Source organism: Muntiacus reevesi, chromosome 11, assembly GCF_963930625.1.
Source record: "Muntiacus reevesi chromosome 11, mMunRee1.1, whole genome shotgun sequence".
Classification (NCBI taxonomy): Eukaryota; Metazoa; Chordata; class Mammalia; order Artiodactyla; family Cervidae; genus Muntiacus; species Muntiacus reevesi.
In genome coordinates this window covers 68739362-68754885 of record NC_089259.1, presented here as the reverse complement: position 1 = coordinate 68754885, position 15524 = coordinate 68739362, and the positions used below count along the sequence as shown (strand labels likewise).

General features: G+C 42.0%; 1 protein-coding gene across 1 annotated transcript in view; it reads left to right on the top strand.

The window, feature by feature from the left end:
* Positions 1 to 15524, top strand: part of LOC136144153 (ATP-binding cassette sub-family C member 4-like) — a 156855-nt gene that overhangs the window by 30280 nt on the left and 111051 nt on the right. The window contains 5 exon segments of the mRNA XM_065901811.1: positions 2737 to 2838; positions 4921 to 5010; positions 6573 to 6764; positions 14264 to 14358; positions 14582 to 14668. Of these exon segments, the coding sequence (XP_065757883.1) occupies positions 2737 to 2838; positions 4921 to 5010; positions 6573 to 6764; positions 14264 to 14358; positions 14582 to 14668 (566 nt within the window).

Here is a 15524-nt window from a genome sequence, read left to right as displayed (position 1 = left end):
AGAGCTGACTCATTGGAAAAGACCCTGATGCTGGGAAGGATTGAAGGCAGGAGGAGAAGGGGACGACAGAGGGTGAGATGATTGGATGGCATCACCGACTCAATGAGTTTGGGTAACCTCCAGGAGTTGGTGTTGAGCAGGAAGGCTTGGTGTTCTGTGGTCCATATGGTCGCAAAGAGTTGGCCACAACTGCGTAACTGAACTGAGATGTCTTGGGTTTAGGGTCAGTGGTGTTAGGGAGGGCTGAGGAAGGAACCAGAAAAAGAAAAGTTGCATTGCTGAGATGACTAATGGTGAATGAGATTCTGAAGTTATGTTGTTTCAAGAGGAAAAGAGAGTTGGGAGAGAGATGAGTTGTGTCAGAACAGGTGAGAGCTGGTGCCTGGCTGACAATGGGAGAGGTGGTATGGAGAGAGAATTCAGGTTGCGGTGGTTGAAAACCTGAAAACATTTCCTCAGGCCACCGTCTGTCCATCCTGCCTCCTGATGGACATGGGCTCGGGGACAGTAGGAGTCACTGCGCTCAGTGTTAGGTTCTCAGTGAGCTTGGATGAGAGGAGGAAGGAATGAATGTATTGCATCTTCCACCAGCTGATATTTGAGAGAAATGCAAGGATCCTGTCTTTCTTTTCCTGCAGAACAGTTTTCACATTCAGTTTTTACCTGTTCTTCTTTTTAAGTAAAAGTTTGCAATCATATTTATGACTCTGAGGCATGATAGATGGGATGTCAAGATGTTTAAGATAGTAAATTACTATTTATGTCTTGTTTTCTTTCTCAAGCATCCTCACGTGCTTGTTTCACTTGCCCCCCCCCCCCCCACCCTGTGCTGGTAAGGATTCAGTTTGCCTGTGAGTCCCAGAGGTACACATGTTAAAGCTTCTTACAGGGTTCATTTGTTTTTCTCTCATGCAAGAATCCTTGTGAGGCTCTGTATGGATTTCCTGGGGCTGCTGATACAAAGTACCACAAACCACGTGTCTTAAAACCAAGGGACTGTATTGTTTCACAGTCCAGGAGGGTAGAAGTCTGAAATCAAGGTGTCAGCAGGGTCAGGATCCCTCTGAATCTGATAAAGGAGCATCCTTTCTTGCCTCTGCTAGCTTTGAGTGGTTTCAGGCAAAACTTGGTATTCTTTGACTTGTAAACCATCACCCCAGCCTCTGTCTCCATCATCGGGTAGCTCTTTTTTTTGCGTCTATCTGTCTCTGCATTTCTCATGAGGACTCCAGTCATATTGGATTCAGGGCCCACCCTACTTCACTGTGATCTCACTTTAATTGATTACATTTATAACAACCAAATTTCCAAATAAAGTCACTTTTTGAGCTAACTGGGCTTAGGATGTATCTTTTATGGGGTGATACAACTCTCCCCATAACTAGTCCTCTGGCTAGTGTGAACCTCCGTGGTGTTGGGACCCAGATTCTTTCTGTCTTCTTATGTTACTACATTACATGTGACCTTGACCCCACTGGCAGCCCCCAAGGCCCAGGCTGGGGCAGAGGAAGGTCCTGATTGCTGTCACTCCCCACTGCCCTGGATTTAGTCACGTGGCTGCTCCTGTCTGCTCAGGAGTCTAGAGACAGAGGGTCTCCTTCCAGGTGCCACGTGCAGGTAAAATCCGTGGTTTGTTACCTCAGAAGGAAGAGAACAGGTTTTGAGGACAGCCAGCAGTCTCTGCCCCATGTTCACAGCCTTGGGGACCTTAGGGAGTGCGAGTGGTCTAAGTTGTTTGTTCAATTTCTCTATTGCTCTAGCTTTTCTCATGGAATTATGTCTAGCATTTGCAAGGCAAGAGGGAGTTTTCTTGTATGTGTTCATCAGCTTTGTAGCAATTTATAAGACTTCATTTTTTCAGCTACTTTGCATCAATTAAGTGATATAGAAGATAACAAGAAGTGGTAGGTGCAGCCATTCCAGCTGTGGAGGAGAGAGGGCATTAACTAAGGAGAAGAGACAGTGGCTGTGAAAAAATGCTTGTAAAATATTTTTTAAGGCCTAGAAACTTAAGACCATTTTCTTTTTAGAACGATGACTTAAATGATAGTTAATGACAAGCAATGATACTGATGTGACACACACGAGGAGAAAAGCATTGTGTGCAGGGTTTGCACTCAGAGTCTCTGTCGTTGGTCTTGTGTTCCTTCCTGTGACACCTGCTTCCTGACGGCCTGGGGAGGGCCTTCCTCTCTGTGTTCTAGCAGTGTCACATAGAGCTTGGCACGTGGTGGGATTCAATTAGTATTTATGAAATAATTCCCTACCAGCTCACCTGTTTATTGTTGGTAACACAAAAGTAAAACAATAAAAATGTCCAGATCCTAAATGTATTGGAATTTGAAGCCATATTTTCTTCTTAGAGAAGAACCAGTACACTTGTTGAGAAAGTAACAAAGATAATCTCAAGGCCAGAAACTCTTTATCTATTTTATACACACACACACACACGTACTATATATATGTATGTATATGATATTATATATATATATATATATATGCTATGCTATGTTATATACTTAGATGTACATATACTATAATAATAGTTTATTACATACTATATACTATTTGATATTTCTTATGTGAACCAAGACCTAATAAAATTCATTTGTAAAGTGATAGGTAGGTATAAATGATAGGTATAAAACTTTTCATTGCCAATTCCAGAGAAGCAGTTGTTTCATTTGTGCTTTGTTCTTGCAATATAAACATTCTATGGTTTACCTTTTTCTGTAGAAATTTCTGTTACTTGATGAGATAACACAGTGCTACCCTCTGCTGCCATCAGATGGTAAAACGATTGTGGACATGCAAGCTTTTACAGCTTCTTGGGAAAAGGTAAGAAACCTTCCATTCCAAAATTATGACTGCTAAAAGACAACTGTGACATAGATTTATTGGAAAATTTTGAGATTTTACACATACTATAAAATGTGACTTGCTCATTTACTGAGAATATGTTATAGAAATCCTTGGAATCAGGAATAAGGTTTGCAATGAATGGAGATCAAGTGTAAAATCAGCCTCAGTTATTTGACATGTTGCTCTTTTTCGCATTTTCAAGAGAGCTTTCAATGCATTAGCACATGTTGAACTTAAAGTATGTAAATAATTCTTTTTATTTTTAGTTTATTTTTCATTTTGTTTTATTACAGAATATTAAATATAATTCCCTGTGTTATACAATAGGATTACCTTAAACAAAAGAATTAGAGCACAAATACATCTTTTCTTGAAAATCCAGATCTAGTATTTTGAGCTGAAGTGTGAAGTGTCAGTCACTTCACTTGTCTCTGAGTCTTTGTGACCCCGTGGACTGTAGCCCACCAGGCCCCTCTGTCCATGGGAATGGGTTCCCACTCCAGCATTTCTGTTGTTGTTGTTGTTCAGTCACTCAGTCATGTCCAGATCTTTGCAACTCCATGAACTGCAGCATGCCAGGTTTCCCTATCCATCACCAACTCCTGGAGTTTGTTCAAACTCATGTCCACTCAGTCGGTGATACCATCCAACCGTCTCATCCTCTGTCTTCCCCTTCTCCTCCTGCCTTCAATCTTTCCCAGCATCAGGGTCTTCTCCAATGAGTCAGCTCTTCACATCAGGTGGCCAAAGTATTAGAGTTTCAGCTTCAACATCAGTCCTTCCAATGAATATGCAAGATTGATTTCGTTTAGGATGGACTGGTTGTATCTCCTTGCAGTCCAAGGGACTCTCAAGAGCCTTCTGTAACACCACAGTTCAAAAACATAAGTTCTTCAGCACTCAGCTTTCTTTATAGTCCAACTGTCACATCCATACATGACTACTGGAAAAACTGTAGCTTTGACTACACAGACCTTTATCAGCAAAGTAATGTCCCTGCTTTTTAATACACAGTCTATGTTTGTCATAGCTGTTCTTCCAAGGAGCAAGCATCTTTGATGATGCATGGCTGCAGTCACTGTCTGAAGTGATTTTGGAGCATAAGAAATAAAATCTGTCACTGTTTCCACTTTCTCCCTTTCTATTTGCCATGAAGTGATAGGACCAGATACCATGATCTTAGATTTTCAAATGTTGAGTGTTAAGTCAACATTCATTCTTTTTCACTCTCCTGTTTTACTTTCATCAAGAGGCTCTTTAGTTCCGCTTCATTCTCTGCCATTAGAGTGATGTTATCTGCATGCTTAAGATTGTTGATATTCTGTCAGAATTCTAGATTCCATTTTGTGATTCATCTAGCCTGGCATTTTGCATCATGTAGTCTGCATAGAAATTAAACAAGCAGGGCAACCATATACAGCCTTGGCGTTCTTCTTTCCTAATTTTGAACCAGTCTGTTGTTGCCTGTCCAGTTCTAACTGTTGCTTCTTGACCTGCATACAGGTTTCTCAGAAGGCAGGTAAGGTGGTCTGGTATTCCCATCTCCACAGTTTTTTGTGATCCATACAGTCAAAGGCTTTAGTCAATGAAGCAGATGTTTTTTCTGGAATTACCTTGCTTTTTCTGTGATCCAACCGATGTCAGCAATTTTATCTCTGATACCTCTGCCTTTTCTAATTCCAACTTGTACATCTAGAAGTTCTCAGTTCACAATGCTGAAGCCTAGTTTGAAGAATTTTGAGTATTACTTTGCTAGCATATGAAATGAGCACAACTGTGGAGTAGTTGGAGCATTCTTCTGTCCATATGGGAATCTAGTAAAAGAAGCAACCTTCCTAAGTCAGCTAAAGCTGCCTCAAATCCCCAAAGAGATAAGATTTGATGAAGAAGCCTCCAGGACACAGTATCTTAAAATAGGAAAGAGAAAAATGTGTGTTATATTTTCTATATCAATTATGTTGATTATTGTTATATTTTCCACTTTCTAAAAAAAAAATGTTGTGACTTTATTAAAATGGGTAAGTTAAATTGAATTAAATAAAAAACTTTAATTTGTAGGCATCAGAGACCCCAACCCTACAAGGACTTTCCTTTACTGTCAGACCTGGTGAACTGTTAGCTGTGGTCGGACATGTGGGAGCAGGAAAGGTAAGCTATGGTGATGTAGCACCACAGCCCCTGTTAAATTCTCAGAATTGAGCCCAGATCTGTGTGTGACTCAGTTTGCACTGAGTGTATCTAGAACAGCATCTCTCTAGGTGTGTTCCATCAAACATTCATTTTACAAGAATGTTTCATGGCCAAATAAATCAGGATAAATGCACACTGTCTTTTCCTTCTTGATGCTTCAGATTGCCCTGTTAGGAACTGCCTGTGGGGAATTTGGATGTCTCAGTGAAGGAAATTATTTATGTGACAGCTGTTCAGGATAGACAGAGACAATGGGGACTTCTTTTCATTTTAGTGGCCCTTCCAGGAAGTCTGGAGGTCATAAAGGCTCTTCCCAGAAGCTTTGAGCATTTCCTCCTGTGACTTGACGTGATCCCATCAGTGCACATGTAGCAAATGTGCAGCTACGTGCTGGAGATAAAGGTACAGATGTGAGCAAGACCCTGACTCTCTGCCTTTCAGAGGCAACCAGGTTCTGGGGTGAGACAGATATGCAGACATATTATTTCAGCCCGGTGTTGTGAGCACTCTGAGGGTGTGGATACATACACACCACATCTGTGTGATGTTGAAGATTGAAAGGAAAGGTGCACATGCACTTGGTCAGAAACAACAAAATACAGAAATCTAATGTTGGATGTGGGCTTCCCTGGTGGCTCAGTGGTAAAAGAGTCCACCTGCTAATGCAGGAGACGCAGGTTTGGTCCCTGGTCTAGGAAGTTCCCACTTCCCAGCTGTGGAACAACTAAGCCCGTGCACCACAACTGTTGGGCCACTGCTCTGGAGCCTGGGAGCTGCAATGACTGAGCCCGTGGTCCACAGCTGCTGAAGCCTGCCCACTAGAGCTGGTGCTCCTCAATAAGAAAATCCATGCACTGCAATGATGACCCAGTGCAAGCAAAAATAAACAAAATAGAATTGTGGTATGGCAGAAACCAACACAACATTGTAAAAAATAAATGAAAAACTAAAAGAACTAAAAATAAATAAATAAATAAAATTATTTTTAAAAATGTGGGATGTGTACACGAAAGGGTGCTGATTTCTTCAGTGATGAACTTTTGCTCTGCAGACACAACTCACTTCAGAGTTCTTTCAATTAATTATCTTTGGCTATATTCTTCACATGTATAGCTTTTGAAGAACAAGTGTTTGTCAAGTAAAGGATACCAGATTCAGGAACAATTGCACTACACATCAGATACATAAAATACATATCCTGACGGGGTCTGCTAGAGAAGGTTGTTAAACATTCTCAATTATTCTTTGCTGAGCAAAATTTCATTTGGGGGATACTCTGGCAGAGTAGATTGCTTATACTATTAATATATTCCTTATCAGTAGTCTTCGTTGACCATTAATGTTATTTTCCATTTTTCTTTTTCTTTTTTTTTGGTCTCAACTGTGAGGGCTGTACTTTATCCTGTTGAAGGAAAGGGTTCTATCATGTATCAAGCGCCAGGGTGGGGTCGACTGTGCTGCAGGGCATGTTCCGTGCTGAGTGCTCCCTGTTCACGCGCATATCTTCCCATCTGTTTCAGTCGTCACTGTTAAGCGCTCTGCTGGGGGAGCTGCCCCCGAGCCAGGGGACAGTCAGCGTCCACGGGAGGATAGCGTATGTTTCTCAGCAGCCCTGGGTGTTTCCAGGAACTGTGAGGAGTAACATTTTATTTGGGAAGAAATATAAAGAAGACAGATATGAAGAAATAATAAGGGCTTGTGCTTTGGAAGAGGTGAGTAATGATTTCTGAGTTGCATATTCTTGAATTTCAAATGATGACAGTGGTTTAAACTACAAGGTTTGTTAAAAGTTCTTTTAAAAAATGCATTTTTGAATGTTGCTTAATATTTAAGTTGGTCTTCTGGGTATATAAGCAGACGTATTTACATATGCTGTTGTTTTAATTCTTATAGGTTAGTAACACAGAATACATTATCTGGAGGGGGCAATTGTTTCGTTCTGTGAAGTTTTCATTCACTTTCAACTTTTTTTTAATGGAAAGTTACAAATATTTACAAAAATAGAGAGCATGGTGTAATGAACCCTCATGTACCCACCCCCAGCTTCAGCCAGGAACAGCTGTAGGCCAGTCTTGCTGCATCTCTACCCCTGCACTCTGCCAGCCCCACCCCCACCCCAGAGTATTGTGGAGCAGATCCTAGACCTCAGTTTAGTTCATCTGTAAACACTTCATTATTTTTCTCTAAAAGATAGGAAAGCTTTAGGAAAAAAAAATCACTACTTTATTTCACCTGAAAAATACCTCAGATTCCTAAATATCATCAACCTGCTAGTCTGTGTTTACATGTTGTTGATCATCTCACTGAGCAATCTCCTTCACCATTATTGAAATCCGCATAAGGTCTGTTCCCTGAACTTGGCTGATGCCTCCTTGGTCGCTTTCAGCCTGTGAGATTATCTCTCCACTGCATTTTTGACTTGTAATTTTTTATTTAAGGAAACCAGAATGCTTTAAAATTTCTTTTTAGTATATGTGCTGCTGAAGCGAGCACTAAAATTTCTTTTTAATACTGCATCATTTCACTTAGAGATTATTTTCATAAATGGCACTGAGTTTCACAGAAAATAATGAGATTAAAGGTTTAACTGTATGTTGGGATTTAAATAAGATTAGTGAATAAATGATGAAAACTAAACTTAAGTGATAGAATACAATTTGGCAAAACGAAATGTAAAAGGGTAAATAATGTTAAATACTGTGTTACTCTCTTGGGTTGTAAAAATTAGTGAATAATATAATTAAAGGTCTCTGCCCAGGGTCTGTTCAGTGTGGTCTGGATTTCTGACTGTTCTTTGTACTGTGAGGAAAAAACAGGGACAGATTTTCAAAGGTGCGATGTTGAAGGCTCCAAACCTGCTTTGTGAGGAAATAGTATTTCTCCTCAAACAACGGCTTGAACATCATAGGTTGTATCAGGTGCATGTGTGTGTGTGTGTGTGTGTGCTAAGTCACTTCAATCATGTCTGACTCTGCAGCCTATGGACTGTAACCCACCAGACTCCTCTGTCCATGGCATTCTCCAGGCACGAATAGTGGAGTGGGTTGCTATTTCCTTCTCTAGGGGATCTTCCCAACCCAGGAATCAAACCCGTTTCTCTTATGTCTCCTGCATTGGCAGGTGGGTACTTTACCACTAGCACCACCTGGGAAGCCCTGCATCAGGTGAGCAGCATTTTACAATGATGTGGACAAACAGAATTGCTTGTTAATGGGCTCATTTCTTTCTTCTGGGTTCTTGTTCTTAGGTGATTGTACATTTGAGAAATGATGTCAAGTTAACAGGAACGAGCTAGATTTTTATTAAATGGTGTAGATATCATCTAAGAAGGGAAAGCAAATGTAGAACAAAGAAAACTGTAGCTCCCACTTATTCAGAAGTGAAGAAGTGAAGTGAAGTCTCTCAGTCGTGTCCTATTCTTTGCGACCCCATGGACTATAGCCTACCATGCTCTTCCGTCCATGGGATTTTCCAGGAAAGAGTACTGGAGTGGGTTGTCATTTCCTCTTCCAGAGGATCTTCCCAACCCAGGGATTGAACCTGAGTCTCCTGCATTGTAGTCAGACGTTTTACCATCTGAGCCACCACGGAAGTCACATTTATTCAGAGTCCATGTACAAATCATTTTTGTCTTTCACATGTGTACATGCACACACATAAAAAGGTTTATGAGTTATTCATTCTTTATGAGTGCCTATCATGTTCCCATCCTCATTTTATAGTTAGTAAAACTGAGGCCTGGAGAGATGAGAAACCTCATCTCTACATTAGTAGCTCAAGTTCAGATCCTGGGGGTCAATGCTGCAGCCTCGTGGGGTGACTGGACCAGCAACATAGACAGTGTTTTGAGGATTCACCCACCGTGGGCCATATGTGCAGCATAAACACTGGTTGGAAGGGGCCCTACAGGACTGGGCTGCACAGCGATTCTTCTATATGTAGTGTGACATTTATAAACGTGGACTGTTCCTGTTCTGCTGCATAGTTGGGACATGGAATTGGGGACCCTTGTGCCCATTCCCTCCTTGACAGGAAGGGAGGCCCAGGGAGGAGAAGTCACAGAGAGGAGAGTCCTGGCCCCAGCTTCGTTTCTTGCCTGCTGTCACTTTGGACACATCCTGTTATCTGCCTGTGCCTCTGATGTTTCCACAGCATAACAAGGACATTGGGTCAGAGCGTTTCCAGGAGGTTTTGCTGCTGCTCTGAAATGTCATCTATGACTCAGATTAGTAAGGGATCAGCAAGGTCTTTACGACACCTGGGAACCACTTAGTAAGTTATGAGAGCATCTGCTTATCTCCTTTTGGATTCCAGGTATCAGTGGATGGACATAAGGCAGGCACAGGAAATAGCGGTATCCTGGAGCCGCTAATTAGTCCTGGAGACTAATCTGGCTGTAGACACAGAGACGGCATACACCGTGCAGTAGAAAAGGCTTGGCCTTTGGAGAGAACAGTCCTGGGTAGTGACTCCAGGTGTTTGTCTCAGTTTCTGTTCTTGTTAAATGGGGGAGGGGTGGGGTTACTGTAAAGGTTACAGAAAATGCCTGTGAAATGTAAACAAACCAGGGTGTCAGTAAGTGGTGGCTACTGTTACTGTTCTAATCTTTTTCTCTCCATCCATCATCCAGCCATATAAATAAAATAAAGCTTTCTCCTTACTATTCTCCCTACTCCCACCTACCGTAAATCTTGGAGGAAAAAACATAAAAAAGCAACATTTTTAATATAACATATGTTAATAACAACTAGATGTATTATATTAGATCTAATTGAAGTAATCATTTAAGTTCATTGAGCTGAAAACTTTTCTGTAACAAAATAGGGAGACATGAAGTAATCACATTGGCAACATTGATTCAGGTTGATGACATCAACTCCAAACTCTAGGAGTCAGAAGTTTCAGGAATTGAGTCCCAGTCTTTTTGTTGAGCAGGTGTGTGGTTCTGACTGATTGATCCTTACAGCTTGTTACTTCCTCTGTAAAATGGAGATAATAAAACTATCAACCTCATGAGATTGTTTTGAGGATGAGATTTTAAAGCAGCTGATTTCCAGGGACATAACAAGCACCCTGTAAGTATTAGAATGAATGAGTTTGAAAATAAATTTTTAATTATAAGCAGCCAGATTTTAGTAAAATTACATCTATAAAATGTGACATGTAAGAAAAAATGTATCTGTGTATTTAACTTCCATTATTTGAGTAGATGTTTCTGTAGATGCTCTACACATAGTACATTATATAAATCAACTAACAATTTTCTGTTACCATAACATAAGCAATATAGTATATTAACATTTGTCTACATGCTATCTTTAACCACTGGAAGGCTTTTGAAAATGTTTAGTCAACACATTTAAAGGTATCAAATTGATAATTCTAGTTTAGTATTTTTCCACAGAGTTCACTTACTTGGACATTTTCTTTTCAAATTGCCTTGACAATCATAGGATAATAAGCTTATTGATCCTTACATGTCTAGATACAGAAGCATTCAAGACTTGAGTTAGTTTAGTGTTGTCTTCATTTCAAATGTGCTCTTCAGTCACCACTTGGGCAGCATGGTGTGAAAGAGCAGAAGACTCTGTACTGACATGAGCTGGTTCAGATTCCAGCTCTTCTGTTTCACAGCTGACCATCCTCAGACCACTGATGTGACCTCATTCAGTCTCAGTTTCTTCATCTGTGAAATGGGGCCAGGATTTACTATGCAGCTTGCTGTGAGGATTCAAGATAATCAACGTCAGGGTCCAACACAGATTTACTGCCCAGGAGCTGAGAGAAGCTGTGTGCACATATACAAATTATGGAGCAGAATCAGATGGGTCCTTCACAAGAGATGTAAACAGAGCCTCAGGAGCCCAGCAGGAAGAGAGATGAGTCCAGGATGATTTCATGGGAGAGTGTGTGTGCGCTGAGCCTGGAAGGATGGGCAGGATATGTCAGGCCTTGAGAGGAGGCGTGATTCAACATGGAAGAAAAGCTGTGAAGGAAGGTAGGGCCTCCCCTGTTTGACTCTCAAGTCCAGCCTTCCTCTGCCCGGGCCTCAGGTCTGGCCCTCGTTAACCACTTCAGCAGTCTGCTTCAGGGTGTCCCTACTGTGAGTCTCCACCTTTGCTGAAGGGCCCTTGATGTGCTTCTGGGTGGATGGCATCAAACCCCCATCGCCATTTCCCAGTTTGCCTCTAGTGTGTGTGTCTGCCTCTAGTTTGGTTAAATTTAACTTAGATATAACAAACAGGAATAAAAATACCTTCCTGTCAGTGGAAGGAACTGTAATATATGCTCAACTCAGGCCTTTCCCCTTTAATCAGAAGATGGTGACTGAGAAATCAGCTTGACTTGGTTTTACTTAAAATCCTCCAAAATGTTTTCCCCATTGGTGGTTTGTTCATAAATAACTTGCAGGGTCAGCAACACATTGGGAGTATTACTACCAGACTCAGGGGTAGTTTCTTATGTCCTGGAAAGAGAGGCTGTAAATGCCTTTTCTAGGTTACAGAAAACCGTTTTTCTGTGGTTAAGGTTGCTGTGTTACAACATGGTGATATTTTAAGAAGAAAGACTTTTGAACAACAGAAAATCAAAGCATAAAAACTAAGCAGAACAGTTTGCAAGACTATCAACAGTGAAAGAGAAGCCAAGTAATTCTGTATGTGTGTGTGTGTGTGTGTGTGTGTGTGTGTGTGTGTGAGGCCGAGAACTTAGTACAGCTCATTTTTTTTTTTTTTATAATGAAAGACAAAAGAGATGGTATTAATTTCTGAGCTCAAGAAAGAGAGAAGGTGAAATAGTGATAAAGAGCAATTGCTGCCTTCCATCGGTTGCACTCCCATTAAACTTTGAGTGAGCAGGGAACTTGTGTGTGCCTATATGTCTTTGTGGCTGTCAGGGAGGGTTATGATGGAATCTCTTTCTTCTATGGTGATCATGTGTTTTATATGTTACAATTCACACTGTAAACAGGGTCCCACTGTTGGCTTGATAAGAAAATAGGGCTCAGTCACCAACAGCAAGTTATAATCAACTCATGTCCTTTTTCTGATTATGGAGGGTGTTCACACACTTCTTTATATTCTCATAGCATCCTTGAGTTTAGTGATTCTGGTTTCTGCTTCATGTCCTATAGAAGAAGAAAATGGGACTTAGGGAGATCAAAGGACTTGTTTATCATGGAAGAACCAGTGTGCTACTTGCTTTCTCCCCAGATTTGCTAAAGTAGAGACAGAGAAAAGATGGCTTCATCTGCAGAAAACTACTGCTGTGCATCCTAGGTTGATGCCTGACGGGTTTAGTGATAAAAACTCCCAACAAACTCTGTTTGTTTAGGTCAGAATGTGCCATGTGCTAACTGTAGGCAACCTAAGATTTCTAATATAATACTGTGTAACTTAAGCCTGATTTTTATCTTGTCATTTTGGGAATGCTCTTGTCATCTATTCTTTCTTCCCCCTCTGGTACTCTGGGGAAAATAGGCTGATTTGTCTATTTACTTCTTAAATAATATTCAAATATAACTTTTGATTGATTCCCAGATCCTCAAGTTACAACTTTATTTCCTTCTTAGCTTTGAGTTTTTCCTGCTTTCACAGACAAGCATCTACTTAGTCCAGCTGATCTGCTGGGTGTCCTTTGAGCACACTATTTCTTTCCTTTTGGTATTCCTGCCCAGCTTGCTCTTTCTGCTCCCATTTCTTGTACAGACCTTGTCTGTCCCTCGCTTTAAGCATCAGTGTGAAGACACAGTTCAGGTGTTATCCCTTCTCTGAAAGTGGAATGCTGAGGCTGAGATCAGCAAAATGTCCAGTTGAAGACACACTCATTCCCTGACAAAACAAATCCTGTGCCTTTGCCAGCCTGGGCCATCAGCTCTCACACCTGTGTCTCTAGCACAGACCTTCACACTTGCATGTCTAGCTGCACCATGACATCACTGAGAGGTCATCTCAGTTTGTCCATAAGCCAAGTCTCCTAAACCTGCATCCACCATCTTCCCCAGCTCAGTAAATGGAGACCCTGTCCTTCCCCTTTCTCACCCCAAACACCATAGTCCTCTTCTCTTACATCCCACACCCATCCCGTCAGCAGGTCTTATAGACTTCATCTTCCAAATGTGTCTGGAGTGTGACCCCATCTCTCCATTCCTGCTGCTTCCACTGTGGTCCTGACCGTGGTCATCTGTCACCTAGATTCTTCCAGTAGCCTTCTCATGTGTACCTGCCGTCACCCTTCCCCACTTACTGTTTTCTGCAAAGCATAGGAGTGATACCTTAAAAACCTCAGATCACATCAGTCTTCCCCTCCCTCTCCTCTTCTTACCAAAGTGACCCCAGGCTCCTCCTGCTCTGTCTCCGCCCTCACTCCCCTCATTCTCACTTGGCTCTGCTCTCCTGCCTCTTTGTCCTGAACCCCCTGGGCATCTCCCCGGGGCCCCTGCTCTTGCCCATCCCTTTGTGAGGAGCAGCCTCTCCAGGTCTGCCTGAGCTCCCCTCCTCCCCCCATCTGCTCAAACCCCCTCTGAGCAGAGCCCTCCCCCCGTAGCATGGACTCACTTCCCTCCTTCACCCTCCACCCCCCTGAGCCGGCTTGCTTTTCCTCCCATCCTCAGTCCTTGCGCTCAGGTTAATTTTCCATATCGTCCATCTTCCGTCATGGAAAAGAAACTCTAGGAGCTTTGTTTCTTCACAGCTGAGTTCATTGTGCCCAGAGCAATGCCTGTCATACAGTAGGTCCTCAGTAAATATCTGTTAAAATGGTCAAATATGTAGATGCTGTGAAAAACTATAGAATGAAAACAAATAAAAAATACTGAGAGGTTTTTTTTAAAATGTTCAATGTTACGGTTCAGTTACTCTAACACATACCCATTGCTGTGGCTTCCCAGGTGACTCAGTGGTAAAGAATCCACTTGCCAATGCAGGAGATGCAAGAGACATGGATTCCATCCCTGAGTCTGGAAGATTTCCTGGAGGAGGAAATAGCAACCTACTTCAATATTGTTGCCTGGGGAATCCCATGGACAGAGAAGCCTGATGGGCCAAGTCTATGGGGTTACAAAGAGTCGAACACCACTTAGCAGCTGAGCATGCATGCACATTGATCAAATACTTGTGTGAAGAACTAATGCTAAAAGTTTAAGCATTAAATTTAAGCATTAAATTTAAAAAACATTTTAAAACTTTTCTACCCCATTTTTATGTCCGTACAGGATTTACAACTTTTGGAGGAAGGAGATCCAACTGAGATAGGAGACCAGGGAACCCCACTGAGTGAAGGACAGAAAGCCCGGGTCAGTCTTGCAAGGTAAATGGGGTTTCAGTTGCCATCCTGCCCCTCCTCCTCCTCCGTTCCTACTGGAGGTGAGCACACAGACCCTGGTCACCGGGTGGGCCTTCGTGAAGCAGGGTCTTGGCCCTTTCCCTGGGGTCCAGGAAGGAACATGAAGTTATTGGACGCTGTCATGATTCAGAGATGACACCCAGGGAGTGTGATGTGTCCTTTCCTGACATCTCTCTGTGTTTTCTAGAGCCGTGTATCAGGATGCAGACATCTACCTCCTGGATGATCCGCTCAGTGCAGTGGATGCAGGAGTCAGCAGGCACTTGTTTGAACAGTGAGTTTGCTCCTGTTTTTCTATCATCTCTGCTTTCCACGAACTCTGTAGAGATCAGGGAAGGGAGCTCAGGAAAGCCTTTGTGCTTCAAGAGACTCAGCCTGTTCTGCCCTGGTGTCCCTCCCTCCCCTCCCTTCCCTCCACAGAAGATCCATCATAGAGAAATCTTGCATCATGATGAGGTCAGGACAGGAACATACAGAAGGTGCTTCCAGTGTGTGGGGGCCAGTAGGATCTGTGCTTTAGGGAGTGAGGGATAGACCGCAGATTGCCCCTGCTACTTGCTGTTGATAACCAGACACTGTGGATGGAGCCAGACCTCAGGAATAAGAAAGATGATGTATGTTTTTTAAATCACAGAGTGAAACTCCATAACCTGGTGCTTGGCTTCCAGTTCTTTTCCTCCATCATTTTTTAAGGCACATTAGAAGTGAAGTTTTCAGTACTGACAGAAGGCTTCCATGGAAAGAACTTGTTTGTTTATGCTTGTTATTCTATCACTTTGGAAATAAAGTCTTTATTAAGTCTAGTCTTAATAAAATCCTAAAAGATGAAACTGTAAAAGTGCTGCACTCAATTTGCCAGCAAATTTGGAAAACTCCCCAGTGGCCATAGGACTGGAAAGAACAGTTTTCATTCCAATACCAAAGAAGGACAATGCTAAAGAATGTTCAGACTACCACACAAGTGTACTCATTTCACATGTTAGCAAAATAATGCTCAAAATTCTCCAAGCTAGGCTTCAACAGTACATGAACTGAGAACTTCCAGATGTTCAAGCTTGATGTAGAAAATCAGAGGAACCATAGATCAAATTGACAACATTCACTGGATCACAGAAAAAGCAAAAGAGTTC